The sequence below is a fragment of the Neopelma chrysocephalum genome, unplaced genomic scaffold (assembly GCF_003984885.1).
Source record: "Neopelma chrysocephalum unplaced genomic scaffold, ASM398488v2 Primary Assembly neopelma1_80b, whole genome shotgun sequence".
In the NCBI taxonomy this organism is placed as follows: Eukaryota; Metazoa; Chordata; class Aves; order Passeriformes; family Pipridae; genus Neopelma; species Neopelma chrysocephalum.
Genome location: NW_020897742.1, coordinates 5,936,154 through 5,955,777, shown reverse-complemented (window position 1 = coordinate 5,955,777; position 19,624 = coordinate 5,936,154). Strand labels below are relative to the sequence as shown.

The window sequence follows — 19,624 nt, the reverse complement described above, 5'->3', positions numbered from 1 at the left end:
ATTACTTGTTGTGGTCAAACCAAAATACCAACAAATGCAAACAACAGGTCTTGTTTGAACAGCCTTGGTATTGACCCTGCATTAACCAGTTTCTGGAGTCCTATGAAACCCATATCATCTTCATGGTGAGTATTTCATCATTTTGAGCTTTAAGTTACTACACGGTCTTTTTGTGCTGCAGCTACAGTGAAGTCCACCTTAAAGCCACCTACCAGAGCAAATTATTTATGAGAAACAGAAACAATGGAATTTTTAATCTGTTTGGCCAAACAACAACAACAACAAATCAAACCTGTAAGCATTGCTATTTCTGTGCTCTAGGTTAGAGAAGTCTCCAAAGCAAGAGCTCACCTTCTGTTTCCTTTTTCTAGTCATCTGTTGCTCTTCTCCTTCTTCTTCAATCAGTTTGAGTGCAAGTTCTTTATTGACTTTTGGAAGTTTCTAACAAGAGGAAAGCAATTAATCAATAAATTAGTCTTTGACACATGTAACCTACATGCTTTACACTTGTAAGTGTGGTGAAGAGAGAATTCTTATTCATTCTTACAACTCTTGCTGAAAAGTTCCTTGACTGGTTCCAAATATTTCCAGATACTAGTAAAGCAACAGCACTTGGAGAAGATTCAAGTAGGATTTCTGTATAATTTTTAACTTGAAATGCATCAGCTTTAGTACTTTAACAGCAATTCCTTCTCTTCGTATGTTGAACAAATTCCATCTAGAAAGCTACCAGTTACAAATACAACACAATTTTCATAGATCTCTTTTCATAGTATCATGTTTTAATCGTTTAAGTCATTTAGTATTATGTCAGAAGTAGAAACCACAAGTTGTACTAGTGGGTTAACTGGTCAAGTGGCAAATGTGATAAGAGCTGCTCTTTTACAGTCTAGTATCAGTCTTTTGGAATCACAGACATGGGAATTTTATGGTTCTATTCCAGAAATTCTATAAACTACTTTGAGTCTCTAACGATAAACAGAACCAAATCCTAAGTCATTACATCTCTGAGATACACTTAGGAATATATTACTCTTTATGAGTAGTTTTCCCAAAAGTATACGAATTGTTTATAGGATTTACCTTTAGTTGAACTCTCTGTGCACGTGTTTCTTCTATCTTCTGTCTTATTTTCTCTCTTCTGTATTCTTCATAGGCAAAAGGATTGGCCATCATTTTTGCCTTTGAACAAGCAGGAGAAAGTAAAAAGAAAATACCATTAGTATAGGACACAGTCTGTTATTTGTAGGGAAAAAAGCATGCAACCAAAACGAAAAACACAAAGAGAAAAAAGAAAACCCCACCACACATATTTTATTGTTAAGAATAAAAGTTGACATGAATCAACATTATTTACCTTGTGATAAAGTCTTATGTCCATGAAAAAGCCATGCATATATGCTCTGAGCAATGTTGATCCAATTAGATGAGCAAGGCCTGGAAAAAAGGTCCCAGAGCATTTTAAAGAGCTTTCATATATAAAGAACTTTTATTCCAAGCTAGCCACTTCACTTGCCTGATTCAAGACAAACAAGCACTGCCAATGCAACACATCAATCCATCAGTCACATTCATCACATCAAGACTAAGTAAAACCACAAAAAAAAAAAAATCACTTTGGCCAGAAAGAAATTTAAGCTTCTTCAGAACAACAAAATCCATATTTCTTGCCATAATACATAACTGAGTACTTCTAAAAAATGCCCACATGCACTATGCTCCACAGGAGTTTACAAAGAAAAATTCCAGAGGATTTTTTTTTTAAAGTCCATAAGAATTTGACAATCCCTTTTTTAGTGTGATACAGAGATGTTTTTAATTAAAGATCTTTGCCTTAGGTCAAACCCAACTCTCCTAGTCTGAGGTAAATTAAGGAAACTGGAGCAAAACATTGCAATCAAAACACGTAATGGACAGAAAAAGGACTAACTACCTTGGGAGAAGCTTGCTTACCTTCTCTGCTACATAATTTTCAGCATTCCAGTTCCTTGAAACTGTGTTTCTATTAGCCCTAGAATGATTTCTACTTTCTGGAAATTACTACATTCAAATAGGGTAGCCTTTGGCAGATTTTGCTGTGAGTTCCAACATTGTATTTGAGCACCTAAAAAATATTTTGAAAACCAAACCAACTTCTCTTCCTATGCCTTCCATGTAGTGTCCGAAACCACACACCACAAATTCCTAGACATATTAAATCAGCAAATATCAATCACCTTCTTGGGATAAAAAGCTGAGAAATACAAGTATCTATCTTGCATCCGCTGGGAACCAAGGAACTTGGAGCCATCGGTCTGGAATATTGATAGCCAAGAAGACTAGAGGAAACCACTGCCAGTGAATTTCTAACACATCACATCAGAACTACAAAATTTACATGTGTAAATGATCAAAAACTGAACAAAGAAGTCAGCTAAAGAGCATATTCAACTGTTTTACCTAAATTTTCAAGGTCTTTTCTGGTAACGAATTTGTAATCGTCATAAACTGTGCTCTCTGGATTCTCTTCCAGTTCTTCAGTCAAGTTGTCCAAGAAGGAGCACCATTTTGGGGCAGGTCCTAAAACCTGTGGATATTATGGAAAGTTGTAACATTGTGTATTATTACAGAAGAAGCCTAAAGTTATGCTCTTTGCTACTGTGCTGAAATTAACCCCACTGCAGACCTTAAGAGCAGCAGTCAGAGAACACAATTAAATCCATTGCTCACATTACCAATAAATACTATAGATTATGTGTTATTTTAATTTAGGTCATTTGAGACCAATCAGGCTAGAGGTTTCAAGTTGAGCTGTTTCAAGTGGTCCTAGTCTGATTAATTTATTAAAAGCTCAGAGCCAAACATTTTAGATAAAATTACAAACTAATGGCACTAGATAGCAACTAATCTGTAAAGTGCTTTTGGATCTTCAAGTCATTAGGTTCACTACGCAACCATGTTAAATCCTACTCTGCCCTAATCATTTTAATTAAAACACCACAGGAATATTTCATGTATTTTTATTCAAGGATAAACCCAGACTGTATGAACAGATAATGGGAAATATTGAAAAAACTTGCATATTTCCACCATGAGGTAAAGGACTTAATTACAGAATATTTTGTAGCACTCTCGATGTATTTTTCCATATAAGCTTCCTCCAATTTCCTGAGTTAACAAATCAGTTCCCTTTACTTTTCCCTCCCGCTGTTCTGATTGAAATTCCTCTCTATCCTGACACATACAGCCACTCTCAACTGTTCCAGTACTATTATTTCAGTAGGTGAGTTACTGAATGGAAAAATCCAACACTACATTTTTCTCTCTAGAGCTAATCAGTGGACATTTTAGAAACATTAAGTGACCAGTTAACTCCTGTAGTGGGACTTTTAATGATGTTTCTGATTTGTTTGCTAAAAATTCACATTAAAAACTCTGCAGTCAACATGACCATAGGAATGGTTTTGATTCAACATTTTAAGATCCTATTAAAGTATGGAAACAACTAGAAGTGATTTCATATATATAAAATATATACAGTTTCTTTTAACATGATTGTGTGGTAACCATGTGAGATCATGTTGTTAACTTAAAAAGTGTGTTTCTACTCATTCAAAAGTCTTGAAGACAACTACACACAAAAACTGTAAAACTGTGTTCTAGACCATACCCATCCTAGCCTGTAACACTCTAGACAATAATATTTTATTCTAGCCCACTATTGTGTCTGTTGTAAATATAATTTATCTTCCTAAGATTTCAGCCCTAGCTGAGAACCATTACAAGCCAAATGAAAAACTGCACTTTGTTTTACAGTGCTGCATATTTCATTTCAATTACTAAGAGCTTCCAAGAAAATACCCAAGATGGCACTAACAGGAAACACTTTACCTACTTAATTAACCAAATCCCCATGTCTGCTCCAGGAATAAATGATATATAACATTCAGATTGATTTCTTGCCCAACATTACAGAAGCTTTTGTCTCCATCTTGTCTCCATCCAGATTTTAATTTTTTATTTCCCTAAAACCCACTTCTTTAAATGCCAAGCTTTTATATTAGTAATAAAGCAGTCTAGAACTATTACATGGCTTCATGCTGCTCAAGAAATCAGTTATCTGTGCTTCATTACCAGATCATCAAATCATGACTGGGATGAAAGAACCTCCTCTTAAGTTTACATATAGTTTTGTTTTGGATGAAGTCGTTTGTCCTTCTTATTAAAAAAAATCGAATTGCTTACTAATTAAACAAGACTTCTCTTGTAATAAAATTTAAGTTTCTCTGTTGAAGATTATTAGAGATCAGAGAATCCTCCACTCACATCCATTCCCATTAAAGTTCCCCTTCGTTCCATCTTGCTGACACATCATGTGAAGACCTCTATCACTCCAATAAACCTTTTCTTCACTTCCACGTCTACGACACCATCTGCTCAAACTTTACAAAGCACAGGTTACTCATCAGAACTCAGGCCAGTGCAACCAGTCAGGGTAATCCCCCAACGGGATCCAGATTGGTGGAAATCTTTGAACAAGTAACTAAAGCAGAAGGTCTCACTAATGAGGGAAACAGTTTATCTGCTCTTCAGCTTAGCTCCACTCACTGTTCCAAGTATTCATATACTCAAAACTTGATATTGAGAGTAAAACCTTTCATTGGACCTAATCTGTGGCATGAAACACATAAATCTAAAAACCCGATTAATCATTATAATCTGTGGAGCAAGTTGGATGAACAGATCACAGAAAACAAAGTGGGGGAAATGAGATAACTAATGGAAAAAAACAGTGGCAGAATACCAGGAAAAAATAGAAAGTCCAACCATTATTCAAATTTCACGTGTAAACCGACAGAAAGGAAAACCCTACAGAGATGTCTGTATATTTGATTACCTTATTTCCCTCTTTCCCACCCCAGTGAAACCACTTGCCTACTTATTCTAGGACATCTTAGGAGCTTTGCTTTGCACTTTAAAATGGAATGTTTTTTAAAGCTTAGGAAGAAATTTAAAAATAGAAAAAGCAAACAATACCAGCCACATTGACAAAATCATAAACAATAAATGCCCTTCTTTTGCAATAGTAATTCTTTGCAGAATTTAACTGCTACTGCATATTAACTCCAGAGTGTAATGCTCCACTGTCAACCACCAGCAATCCCAGGATGCTAAGAGCATTCTGAAATGGCAGGCTCCATTATTCCTGTGCCCAGGTACAAATGCAACAATTGAGAGGGTTGGTCTGGACTGAGCCTCTAAGGACACAGTGGGATAAGTGAAACCGTCCTGTCCTCCCCCAGTTCATGAGTTTCCATACAGCAGGCATGCAGCAGCACAAGTGGGACCACTCAGGACCCCCTGGAGCTCCTGTCACTCAGCACTGGCATCATCTCAGCCTGCTGTGCAGTCGCTGCTAAAACCACCAAAACAGCCAGGAAGCTGTGGAGGTTGGGTAGGTCAATTAGTATACTTGCCAATTTGGATTGGGAAGGTACAAATCTACCAGTGGCAGGTCCATTCTGGAGCCGACTGGCATTGGCTCTGCTGGACATGGGGAAAGCTTCTGGCAGCTTCTCACAGACGCCATCCCTGTAGACCTCTGGTTACCAAAACCTGGCCACAGAAACCCAGTACACCTCACCAACAATGATCAAACCAGTATTTTTGCTGTCTTCATTATTACTCTGTTTTCTGTAGGATAACTGCTTCTTGAGACAATTTCTGCCAATTGCTGTTCAAAGGCAAGAAGATTGCTTTGAAAATATTTTTGCCTAACACCAGAGGAGCCTCACCTGCAGGCTGGGCCCTGCCAGCAGCGAGAGGGTGGGATGCTCCATGCTCTGCTCTCCTTCCAGTGCCTTCCTTCTTCACCAACTGGAAATAGCACCCATGAGGTGACTGAAGCACGGTTATCCCGCAGTGTCCCACCACCACACCACAAGACAGAGTGGCAGCTGGGTCATGCTGGCCCCCTCCTCCCCAGAGTGAGGGCAAACTTACCACTACAACACATCAGTAACACAAACTTCACCATGGCTTATTCTAAGCCACAAGAAGTAAAAATGTGGACTTCATAATTATTAGTATTGTGCTATCCAATGTCTAATTTTTCTTAGTACACATTAGAATATTTTTTAACTTTAGACACAGAAAATACAAAATAAGGCAAGTAGTCTAGTGTACAACTAGCAGAGACAAGTCCAAGGCCAAACTGTTCAAAAATGGAGAAGTGTTGACAGAAAAATATTTTTTAAATATTGTAAAATAACTTCAAAAATCACAGTTCTTAGTATTCTATTCTACAAGATGTTTGACCTTATAATCTTGTAGCACCACAAATCTTACATGGTACAGTAATGTTCTTACGGCCATGCCTAATTCCTGAGCACTTCTGTGGAAAATATCATCTTGTCATTGGTCTGTAATTCCCCTGAAATTAATAAACTCTATGACAGCATAGGTATTATATTCCCAGTCTATGACAGATGTTCCTTATCTTCACTCTGGAATGCCAGACAGCACTTGTACATTTTAAAATGCCACTCAACAATCTGACAGCCAGCTCTGCAGAGCTTTTAGAGCCATAGAAAAACTGCCCTAATCCCAACTAGTATTAAACATCCTCAACAACTTAAAAAGAAGCCCGGGATGTGTAGAAGCTTCCAGTCAGATGTCAAGAGATTTAAATTAAATAACAAGTATCATTAAGTATCTGTCTGAAGGTTTCTGAGACCAATTCTACAGGAGTGAACCGAACAGTTGCTCTTTTCTTCTCAGGGAGTAAAGACAGGTTCTAAAAACTATTTTTCAGGATGTTAAATAGTAAGTCCCTGGAAGATTTCACACAAGGCAGTGACAAACTCTTCAGCAGTAAACAAGATGTTGAAATATATTAAGATTCAAACAGACAAAATCCCTCCCAGTCTTCATTGATGTATTTTAGCAATCAAAAATATGCAAAATGTTGACAGACAGCATTAATCAGATTTGAAAATAATTCACTAGAATTTTAAAAGTTTAGACCGTCTCAATTCCCTCTAGAAGACTAACTTAATGTATGTGGACATCACTCACCCAAACAGTTCCAGAGGTTTGGAAAGCAGAAGTATTATCTGCCGTGGCTGTACGAGACAGCAACACACACTTTCACAGAAACTAGAGTTTCACAAAAATTAACTCTCTAACCGTATCATGCCATACCATAGTTATACAGTTAGTAACAAAAAAGCATGAAAATACATCATATCACTGCTCTTTTATATTTTAGATGTAAAACCCTCTTTCAAAAATCTTCCAACTGTTTATTGTGGTACCTTCTATAGATTTTAAGTTAGACTAAGACCATTACCAGGTAGCAAAAATGTACTAATTAAATCATTGACTGCCATACTATTTGAAAAATGGTAATTACAACAAAAATAGCACATTTTTAAGGCCTTCAATAGAGCTCTAGGTACAGTGTATTGTGCAAAATTATTAATGACTGAGTGGAGACCTTTTGTACAACTCCAGTATACGTGAATACGTAGTGCAGCAAGTACAGTGAAGGTCTGTAAGAAGGATTTCTGAGACAGTAATGCTTGCGCAAGAATAAATACGTACAAAGTTATCACAGCAACACTGTAAATTAGAGGTTAGCCAAGCATCAGAGGAAAGCAACTCTTGACTAGCCTTTCAAATGGAGATAATGGGGAACAACTAACAACTAGTTTTCAGATAAATCTCAAATATTCAAGGAAAAGATTATACAATCTAATTGTCTGTGATAAGATAGGACTCCATGATACAAGGAAGCTCCTCACATTTCTCTGTTCCCATTAAAAAACTAAACCAAAAATGAAACTTAAAGCACTTATTTTCTAGACTATCATTTCTTTAAATTAAATATATTTTATACACATGACTTGATGACTTCACATATATATTTACCTACAGGAGACAAAAATAATTATTTGGAGAGACAAATAATAATAATAATAAAATCTTAATTTTTTTTTTAAATGAAACGACATATTATAAAGGATTTTAAAGCTTTAACAGGACACGTCTGCTGAAGAAAGCAAATGCACATCTATGCATACATATTCGCAGCTTCAAGCACTCCATTTAACAGGGGAAGGAGATTACAGAAGGTCTAATGAGGGAGGGGGGTAAAATAAAAGGTGATTCCCAGGGTGTGGGCAGTGATTGAAATATACAATTGCATTTTAAACATAATTAGCTCCCTAATTGTATAGCCAAGTTTAATTAATGCAATTACATGAATTATTAATTACTATTAATTTTAGGAGTACTGTTTTCAATGTTTTGTTCTCTAATTTTAAGAATTAGACAGATCTCAATATGCAGTAACTTTGAAAAGTTTCCATCTAGATGCATTGAAAAGTCAAGAGAACAAAGAATGCCTCGTTGCACCATATTAAGAGTTAACATTAAATCAATTGCAACTGGTAACTCTCAAAAACAGATGGATTATTTCTACTTTGCAGACATGAAAAGCTGCAGCTCTTTGTTCTTGTTTCTATGCTTTTGACCTTCAATCATACGCAACCCAGGATCTTCAGGGAGCCCAGGAGATCAGCTCTTGTTAGAAAGGAGCCTTGGGATCACATTATCTTGTTATGTTTCTATCCACTACGTTTCCATATACAGCATTTATCTTAGCAACCAATGTGCTCCAAACAATTTGTCATTTTGAATTGTGCCATTCTTTTGTAATCTTCTTTCTTCCTGTGAATGCTCTACAATCAACTCCAATTATGCCCTGCTAATCTCATGAGTAATTCTATTTAATGTACTGAATAAAATTCTTTAATTCTACAAATTAAACTGGTTTGAGGAATAAACGCCAAACTAATCTCCCATATATTTTTCATCATTTCATGTTTTCAATCACCCTACATCATATGGTATAGATTTGGTGCTTTTACAGACATCAAGTAGCTCACTGGAATATAGGTATGACCAAAAGAGACTAAATAGCACATTCATTTTTTTCGGCATACTGCTGACAACAGCACTGCAGTTGGTTTTAAGCCCACATACTCATAAATTTCACTGAACTATACAATGAACTGGCTCTTTCTCTCATCCTAACTCCAGCACATCCAGACATTTTTGGCAGATTCATTAATCAGAGTGGTTGAGTAGTTGGTTTTCCTACTTTTCACTGCACTATGGAAGCTGCCAAATCAACTATTTGGAAGTTTTACTCCTTAGAGAGCATGTTAAAGGAAACGTTGCTTTTAAGATGTTCCCAGTGTTAAATAAAAAGTGCTGCAGGAACTTGCATGCATCTTCTAGGAATGAGATACTAAATCTTTCTGCCCTGGTAGTTATCAGATAGTAAGTACTTCTTTTTCTAATTCAAGTTTGACTTTATAGTGGCAGGGCTTTTTTTTTTTTTTTTAAATCTCGTATACTCTGATCTGACAGCTATTACAGTCAGTTAACCAGTCACAGGTCTGCTTTCACTGTGAATGTTCTTGCTGAAGTAACTATCTTTTGAAGGAGACAATGGTCCAGTTCTAATAGTGTTGGGGAAAAGCGCCCTCAAGACAGGAACAGCAAATAATTTCTCAGCAAATAAAGTTACTCCTTAAAATTGTAAAGAAGATTACCAAAACAGCTCTTTTCCTCACAAGACAGGACAAAAAAGGGATACTTCTCAAGTCATCTGCGACATACCAGCCGTGGCCTTAAGAGTAAGAAGTCTGATGCTTTCACCAATGTCCCTATCATGTTCTGACACACTGACATATATAAACCAAACACTTCATCAGTGTTGCTAAGGATCTTTCATTTATCGAACTCCCTGCAAATTTCAGATCTTTAGACAATTGGAGTTGAGAATTTGAGGTCAGAAAAACAGATTGAAACTTGAAGTACAAGAACCCATTATTTTCACATGACATCAACTAATCAAATGAAGCTCAAAAGGTAAAAGGACAGTGGCTTCTCAAAGCATGTGTTACAAGCATGACCTGCTTCAAGCACTTTCCCAAAAATATCAGCTAGAAATTAATCAAAAGTTCCAGAAAGTCTGTTCTTATTCTAATACAGCAGCTTCTATAGCATATCTGCTGTAAAAATAGACACACTTAGGTAAATTACTTAAATACTGTGCAAATAAGTTCAGCTGAGACTTGCATCACAGGTTTTATTTACCAGTGAACATTTGCTGACCATCTGTTTCTTTATCTATGGGAAAAAAAAAAAGAAAAAGGTGCAGATCAGGTATGATCAGCTGATCAGCCTTGCTGACAACAGAAGGCAGGAACCACATTTTACTTTGGCCATCCACACCTCCCATTTCCTACCACATCTGATTAAGTGCTAACAAAAACACCGCACCCAATCACGATACTCTTCAAAGAATAAATTCCTCACAAAGCTCTCCCCTTGCATTTACAGTTGTGACTGCAGAGGGACAGAAAAGGTAATGGCAAGTGGGAGACTTTATAACTGCCTTGGCCTTTCTTTTAAACAAGGAAAGAACTACACAGCTTCTTACTGCTCCAATACTTTCAGAAATTTGTTTCTCAAACCATAATGGCATTTCTTGCAATACTAAGGGCATAGGTCATCAATGGACAAAACTTCCACTACTAACAGAGACGAGAATAACACATGCATTAATTTCAGTATGTATACAATAGCCTCTGATGGCAAACTAAATTAACAAGTAAGAACCACCAAAAATAAGCCAGAAATGCAAAGTCCCAGCAAGTCTCCTTCTCCATTTCTCCACTGGGACAGGAAAATTCCTCCACTGTCACATTGTGTGGGATCTTGCCTCTCATGTTTTTAAGTGGCTGGGAACAGAGATTTTATAGTACAAGCCAGATGCCAAGGAATGCTACAGCATAAATTATCTTCAAGTTTTGTTTAAATGACTGTACTGTACTTCATTATGACCCATATTTTAGGTAAATCTGAGGGACGCTACAGATGTAAAGGTAATGGTAAATGCAGCTGTATGCCTACCTTACCTAAGTGACAAACTACTGGAAATCTAGGAATGTGCGGGCTTCTAATAACTGCCTGCCATTGCAGCTTAATTGCTTTTTGCAAACCTGGGAGGAAGACTTCTCTGCGAGTTTATACAACCACTGCCAGACAAACACAAAAGGAAGGAAAAGTAACTACCTGTTGGGAACATGCAACTGCTCCAGACAGATAACGAAGATAAGCTCAGCATAAGCCAACCTCTTTACAGAGCATAATGCTAGAGAGAAGAAACTTTATATAGCTTATGAAATAATTTTGAGTAGGAAACATATTTCAAATAAATATTTGAAAGCTTTCACATATGTTTTATTTACCTCTCATGTTTCCGTGATAGAAATCTTGAGTCTTTATAAATCTTACTATTTCTGCATAAAATAGTCATAACACATTTGGTTCACTGCTGAGTACAGCACAGGAGATGACAATATAGATAATCCTCTGCTTTCAAATATAATAAAGACTTAGTTGAAATTAGCACAAAGAAAATTCTCACGTGCTTTGCCTTTTCTGATTCGAAAGCTAATAAAGACACTAGTTCTTATTACATGCTAATAGACCATAGTACAGTACAAAACTTCCTTAAGCAACTACATCTTTTCATTATCTGTGACTGCTTCTCTCTTCACTGACTGAAGCTAGGCAGCTGCACCTCTAAATTTTCCAGAAATCAAGTAAAGAATAGATGGCCCACAGGAAAGAACAAGGGCAGCTTAAGAAATAAAAAGTATCTTTCAGATAATCAAGGCTTAAAAAAAGAGGAGCGCACTCCCCCCTCAAAATCTGTTTCTTAAAACAGGAACTCAAGAACAGGGGATCCATTATTACCAATTGCTCAAGAAACAGTCACAACACTAAAAAACATGCGAGTCTTCTATCAACTGTCGGAGAAAAAACTTGATATAATTCCATACAACTTCTGCTTTTAAGAGTTTTCTTCTTTGCTCTGTGAAGGGTATGATGTAAGCTATAAGAAAGTACAGACTTAACAGTCAGCGTGCTGCTGTCTCTTCAAACAATAATGAAGAAGTGCTATCAGCCACAACAGCACTGAACAGAGTTCATACACCTTCACAATCTATACATGATGTCGAACCACTATATCATCAGCACCAAAAAACATCTAAAACAAGTTTCACAGGAAGACCAAAAATTGTTTCCTGATTACTGCACGTTGGTGTTTTCCTTCTATATACATGTGATAAGTGTGTCTCAGCCAGCACATGGGAAATGGAGGATATCCTCTGTTGGGAATAAGTCCAGCATGTTATTTTTCAGTTTGAAAGTGTTTAGGTTAAAAGAAGGAAACTCGCATTTCTGCTTGCGAAGATAAACAACTTTTTTCCTATGCTTGTAAATACTGTGAAATAGGTAATGTATCATTCACCAGACATTCTTTTTATACTGTTTGCACGATTTTCTGTGTGAAGGATGAGACTGTTCTGGATGAAAAACACAGTTCTACAAGACTGATATATCAAAACTCATAATTAGCTCAGAGGCCAAAGATGTCCCCAAGTGTCTCTTTATTAATGGAAGTTTCTTATTTTGACACTTGGCAGCCCCAAAGCACAACTGTAGTACATTGCTTCATAACAATCCTGCTTTCCAGTCATTTCAGTTCTCAAAATGAGCAAACTAAGGTTAAGAGCAACATTTTCCATTCTACGTCATAACTACTATATTTTTATTTTAAGTATTTTTTCCCCCAGGGAATGAAAAGTTTTACTACACTATATATTGTTTCAGGATAGAAAAGATCTCTTAGTACAAACCAGTCATTGCTGCTTTGCACTTTACCTAAAACTTCTTAGGTAAGGGCTGTACTGAAGGAGATGAATGTCTGCCTTCTGACAACTGTCTTCTAGAAAACAGGGCCTCAACATACGATCTTCAAGACATCTGAGGCAGCACTAATGCAGAATGACCCAATACTGCCATTCAGAAGACACAAAAACATCCTAAAAGAAATCAAAATCTCATACTCTAGTATCTCTAGTCCTAAATCTGTTCTGTTGGTGTCAAAACACCAGACACAAATATAAAAAGAACTGCATCATTTCCTTCATAGCTTTTACCGTGCAGAAGCAACAAGTCAGTTCAGAAGATCTCTCACTGTAACTCTAAGAGCACCCACAAACCATCTGAATGGTAGCTAACTATACAGAACATTGTCTTAAGGGCATAAGTACAAGATTTGGATAGGTGTTTTTCACTATTTATATTCCTACTATATAAGGACCCAAGAGAGAAAAAAAGACAATCAGTAGATCCTGAAATAATGAAAGGATGAGAACATAAGTCTTAAGAGTGATAAAACTATTCTGAAAGGTTATGACCATAGAGGTAAGTGTGGAGAGTACAACACATGAGAAACCTCCCACATATTTTAAAGTGAAAAACGACAGACTGTAAAGATTAATATCTGATGGTCATAACCTCTTGTACCACCGAGAACACTCGGTCACCAGAATGACAGAAACTACTAATCCATTTCAGATAAATGCTTTTTCTGTCTGTGAGTGAACTGAACACAACTTTGGTCAATTCAGCCACAAGTAGGGTTAGAAGCAGCTAACCTGGATGTCTACAACTGAACCAAACCATGTCCACCCTTAATTTACATTCCAAAACTATTCCAAACTATTATCAAGAAAGAAATAAAGGGGATGAACTAAGGTATTAAGAAACTGCCTTTGCTTACCTTTCCTTTAGCATAAGTTCCCTCTACAGATTTGTGTCATTAAATATACACTGCATTAAATGAAAACATTTAAGCTAGTAGGAGTTGTTGCCTTAATCTGTGATTATGTTATTTCAGGGTTAATTACTAAGGAAAAACTAGTTTTTCTAAGGTTTTCTAAAACTTTTTTTTCCTAAATCTAAGGAAAAAATATTTTTTTAAAGAATAAGTATTTTTAAGGCATATTCAAAACAAAAAGATGGTGATAAAGAATAATTAAACCAGGCTAGAAGAGTATCTGAAAAAAAAAAAAGAAAAACCAAATTAGTTGAAATATCATGTATGAAAGGAAAGAAGCACCAGGAATACCTGGTTTAGCTGAAAAGACACCCAATTTGAAGAGGACAAAATTAATAATATTTCTAGCCATAAAGAGATCCATATATTCAAAGTGGGTATTGTATACCACCTTATACTCTTGGAGAAACTCAATCATTGAGTAGACAAGAAATACTGCTCTTGAAACATTTCCAGTTTATAACTCCTACAGCCCTGAACTGTAAGAGTGCTGGGGTATCAAATGATTTTCCAAAACCACCTGAAAAGAAGCCAGAGATGCTCCAGGATTTATTTTTTCTTAAAGAGCTTAATATCTTTGCTCCACCAAAAGTACATTGCTTCTAGCCTCAACAGAGAATGTTCTGCCAAGACTGCAGGAAAGCAAAAAAAAAATCCAGAACACAGAATATTACACTCAATTAATTACATGCTTAATTGCTCTCTTCTTTTAACAGGCTAATGAATAGAGCGAGTTTCAGTTTCAGAATGTAGCCCAAAGTTTCAAGTCCAATAAAGGAGACAGAACTGATTTGCAATGTCTGTGCTAAGATCAGACATGTTCATGTAACCAGTAGTAAACACTCAGAGAAACATCTATGCCCCTTGTTTTCCACCCAGAGCATCCAGGAGCTGACATGTAGGGAGGTTTCTGTACAACCTCAAAAGAGAACATTATATGTCATGGAAGCTGACAGCCCTAATTTAACTTAAAGAGAATCTGACTCATCTTAGATCCCAGGCCAGTGGACCATCATATGTCAGTGGAACTTCTGCCTCTCTTCACTTCTTTGGCCAGGACTAGGTTGCACTATTGACTCAACTTATGTTTCTGAGTCAGTAGTCTAAAAACTATCCCAAGGCACACACAACTTTCATTTCAACCTTCCCAAAGCACACATCAAAGTGATGTACCAGGAAGCCAGCTGGCATGAAGTAGGTTGCAAATGTTTGCATAAACTGCAAGTTAGCTATTAAACTATTGGCAAACAGCCCAATTCCAGTCAGAGGCACTTGCCCTCATTAAAGCCCAAAATATAAAACAAAACAAAATCTCTAAGGTAAGCCACTCAAGATGTTACCTACGTAAAACAAACATTTCATTTTAATGGTCAGATTCAATTTGGCTTTTGCTCACTGTCTGCACTGTGTACCTATGTAAGGTATCTTCTTACCATTTAAAAGCAAACCTGCCTGTCCTTTCTAGTAAACAAAAAAATTACCTTCTATTTCCTCTATGAAAAGTTTTCGACACAAAAGAAACAACTGCAGTGATTTTTTACAAGAAATGCATAGTGTTCTCAGACATTTCTAGTCTTAACTGTCATATCTACCTTGATGAAAATTCTTCAGGAAAAGCTGATGCGATTTCACTTACAGACAATATTATGTTACCTATTGTCAAATCTTTTATAATCCTGAAGTTTAAGAGAGTAATTTTTTGGTTTTGAAATGGAAATTCAGCCTTGGCATTAACAATGGAGAGAATGGGCACATGCACACAGATAATTCAGTCAGACATGAGCTCAGTCAGACCGTACTCCAAGCTGGCCGGACACGAGCCAGCTCTAGTTCAGCAGTCATGTAGTTGTGTTAGCACAGCACTGTGCCCACACTAATAAAACCTGCTGAGAGGCAGGGTATATTAGTCCTACACTGTCTGGCCAACTTCAATCAAGGACAGAGGATGCTGGGTCTGTCTGCATCCATCTGAATTTTTCTTACGTAGAGCACATCACCACACATTTGTGATTTTAAGTATCCTCCTTGACCATAGAGCCATGGCAACTCCTTGTAGCTGTTCCAATGAAGATTTAAAACAAGAGAATAATTACTAGCACTACAGAGCAATGAGGAGCTAGGGCAATTAAATAGATTTTATTTACACAGAAGTACTTCCAAGAAACACAACTGTCCTTTACAATAGTAACATTTCCCCCAGGGATTTATTCTGTTGTGGAATTTAAGAAGACTTATAACTTAATTCTTGTCACCATCTCAAAGGCAGAGGACACAGTTTTAACAGTATACATGTCTATCTCAAAATAAAAAAACAAGCAGAAAATTAAGTTATTCATTGAAAAAAATGTGAATCCTAGTTCTTAGAAAAGGCCAGAAAATGGGACCATGAAAAGAGATCAGGTTCTTTAAAGTTTTGCTCCAAAGACCCATTCAACTAAACTCATCTTTGGCAGTGCAGGGAAATTACTAAGTGTTCCAAGGATGGAAAAAACCCCATGTATTAATAATCTACTGACACAGAAAGGACAGGTGTGCATCTCTGAGCTCAAATAACTAGCCCAAAAGATCAAGGAATAAAACTGTAACATGAACATGTTAATAACATTGAGCTTTCCTTAATAACAAATGCCCTGGAGCAGTTTAAGGCTAACACAACTGCCCCACTTTATATTTTCTTCATTTAAAAGGTAGATTAAAAAAACCCAAAACTGCCAACAAAAACAGATTTAGAAAGCTGCATACTTGATTTTTAGGAAATGCAGTAAAAACCCCTTCAATTATACAGCACTGCCTATGCCAGCCCCTTCAGTCTTGCCTGTAAAAATGCAGACAGGGTAAAAAACGTCAGACTAGAGTGTGAGATTTCTGTCTCTATTTCAAAGTAACTCCTTCTCACTACATTTAACTTTTCTATTTTCTAAAATAAGTATTAAATGTTTTGAAATGAACTACAGATTGTCAACTAAGAAAGTCATGACAGTATTTAAGGTATCTTTAGCACCCTTCAAACTCAAAGCCATTGACACAAACTGGAGAAGTTTAGCTTATCCAAAAACGACATTTAATCTGGGCAGTAGCTTTTGAGTTAAATTTTAAATTTTCTTGTACACAACAATATTTCAGAAATGAACTCCTATTTGGATTTATGCTTTAATATTCATCATTTGGGTCCATTCATGTGTCACTGTGAATGTAAAACTCATGAAAAGGTATGATTCAAACAAGTTTAGGCAGACTCAGGTACCAATAAACACAGAATGGTGACAAAGGAAGATGGTTTAAGGAAAGATTTATGATAATCTTCATTGTAATAGCCTGCATGCTGCAAAAATACTAGATAGTATTAGTCAGTATTCATGTTTGCAACAACGTCTCTCAGTATGATCTGAGATCACAGAATGCTTTTATTTTTTAGCTAAAAACTACTTGTCTGACTCCAGAAACATGAATTCAGTATTCATGGAGGATTCTAGGAGGGTGAGATTTTTGAGAGCAAAAAATAAGTATTTTTCATTTTGATTTACAATATGTGCAAAAATGCTCAAAATAATACTAGCTTGAACAAGTTCTAACAAACATTCATCATTGGTGACTATCAAGACAACGAAATAACTTTTTGGCGAAGTTGGATATGCACCTCTAATGTACTATAGCTGTTGAGTTTATGTGTCATTCACATCTACATTTAAAAAAAAATCTCAGGGCACAATTTTCAGAGAGAAGCTGAACCTTACCTTTAGTGACAGAAGGAATGCTTTTTCCATCTGAATTACTTAAACTGAGTAACTAGTCCATTCTAGTTTTAAAAACTTAGACTTTGAAAATATGGGAGTTTGTCTTCCCTAATCCATTAATTAAAGTAACGATAGATTAAAAAATGCTTGGAGAGCTACTCTCTCAATCTTACAAAGGGTCAAGCAAATAAAGTGTTCAGCTTCTAACAACAGCTAATACTTAGTCATAAATACTTCTTGTCCCCCTTTGTTATCCAAAGCATGGAACACCTTTGGATAACAGTTAACAAGACGTAAGTTGGTTAGAGATGAATTAGAGAAATAAGTAATTTACATCCAAAGAACAACCTGACATAAATGACACACATAGAACTCGTATAAATTTTTGCCTTTTTTTAAATGCAAAAATCTAATAATATAAGTAAATGTAACCAGACTGTAGAATTGTTTAGAGGGGTACACTATTGTGTTTGGACACGAATATACAACAGGTATATAGTGTCTGTTGTACAAGGAGAAGTCTAAACTGATGAATCTCCATCTTAAACGTAAGAAAGATCATACACAGTGGAGGTGGCGAAAGGACAACCCAGACATGAACTAAAGAAAATTATATTTAAATTCATTTTAAACCAATTATCTGAATGAAGACTTTTTGGCTAATTTAAAATGCAGTTAAATGTATATTTCAATATTAATAAATTTTACAGTTTGTCCAGAATGCAAAAATTACTTAAGAAGAAGTGTACGTATTTTTAGAGTCTGGTCAGCTATTCTCTGTGTAACATTTACATAGGTATGCTATTATTTATCTCCTACCAGGACAAAAAAAACCCTAGAGAATGCACTGTAGAAACTAAACCAAGAGTGAAACACAGGTGTAATTTTCTGTACCATCCCCTAACACCAGAAGGCTTGCCCTTAAGTCTCCCTAAACCCAATCTGCAGAGATATAATATGTAGTTAAACCTACGGTTAAGCCTTTCAAGTGAAGAGCTTATCCAGTGAAAAGCTGCAAATGAAGTAGGGTATTGACCAGAAGCTACAGCCAAGAGCAATACTTCAAGCCACAAATAGCATTTCTTTGTCAGAAGAGAGAATATTTACTGCTACGACTGTGTCACTATATACCACATATTAAAGACACTAATGAAATATTTCACAAAAAAAGCAAAATTATTATTTTGAAAAATATAGTCCCTATTTAGGAGTTCTTTCCTGATCAGCTATCAAAACCCCTACTTTTTCCAGTAAAGCTCCACCGGAATTTTCAGTGGCCACTAGTCAGTTTTGGAACTGGTTGCAAAAGGCAAATTACGGGCTGCTTTTTAAGCAAATCAATATGTTACATTAATAAATTATGGTTAACTTAAATTTACTTTATCGTGACAGGTCAGAGAATGTAGATGTGAATTTGCAGAAGTAATTTTTCAACAAAAATACCTAAATGGCACCAAACAACTGTGTCTTTAAAGAGCAATATCAGCAACAATTTGTATTACTTACAGGTATATAATAGATATTCATTTTAGGGGCTTCATTGGCAGTCATTAGCATTCCTAAAAAGAGATTTCCACATTTAAAAATATTGGTCATAAAAGGATAACACTACTTTAAAAAAAAAAAAAGCTAATACAGTACATATTCTTGGCCTGCAATGGAACATTAGTTGAGACCTATAATGAATTGTTGCATCAAATACCATGGAAAGAAATGTCTGATAGCAGCATAACTGACAAAGCTTCATTTCCTACATATTCATTCCCCTTTGTCCTCTATCTTAACTGTTCAGCACCACTTCAAGCAACACTAAGCCCTGACAAATGTGGGCTGCCAATTTTCATAACAATTTTAAACAGTTCACCCCATAATACTGTTCAGAGTAAACCCAGTTAGTATTGCACTTAAAACCTACCTTGGGCATAAACTTGCATTACTAATACATGAGGGTTTGGGGTTTTTGTTTTATTTTTAAACATACACCCATAGTCTAAACAAAGCCATAAATCACAACATGGTTTATATTCATTTTTCATCTTGGGAAATCAAGGCAACAGCACCTTCTCAACACAAAATGAGAGACAGGATACTGTGGCTTCAAAAGGAGTAATATTACTGATATTAGCCAACCAGGGCAAAT

At 36.1% G+C, this 19,624-nt stretch overlaps 1 protein-coding gene across 1 annotated transcript in view; it reads right to left on the bottom strand.

The window, feature by feature from the left end:
• NOL10 (nucleolar protein 10) overlaps nucleotides 1–19,624 on the bottom strand; it is a 50,140-nt gene that overhangs the window by 13,329 nt on the left and 17,187 nt on the right. The window contains exons 13-17 of the mRNA XM_027690151.1: nucleotides 18,991–19,043; nucleotides 2,440–2,566; nucleotides 1,358–1,437; nucleotides 1,084–1,182; nucleotides 352–441 (exon numbers count right to left, since the gene is read on the bottom strand). Of these exons, the coding sequence (XP_027545952.1) occupies nucleotides 352–441; nucleotides 1,084–1,182; nucleotides 1,358–1,437; nucleotides 2,440–2,566; nucleotides 18,991–19,043 (449 nt within the window). The remainder of the gene's footprint in view (nucleotides 1–351; nucleotides 442–1,083; nucleotides 1,183–1,357; nucleotides 1,438–2,439; nucleotides 2,567–18,990; nucleotides 19,044–19,624) is intronic.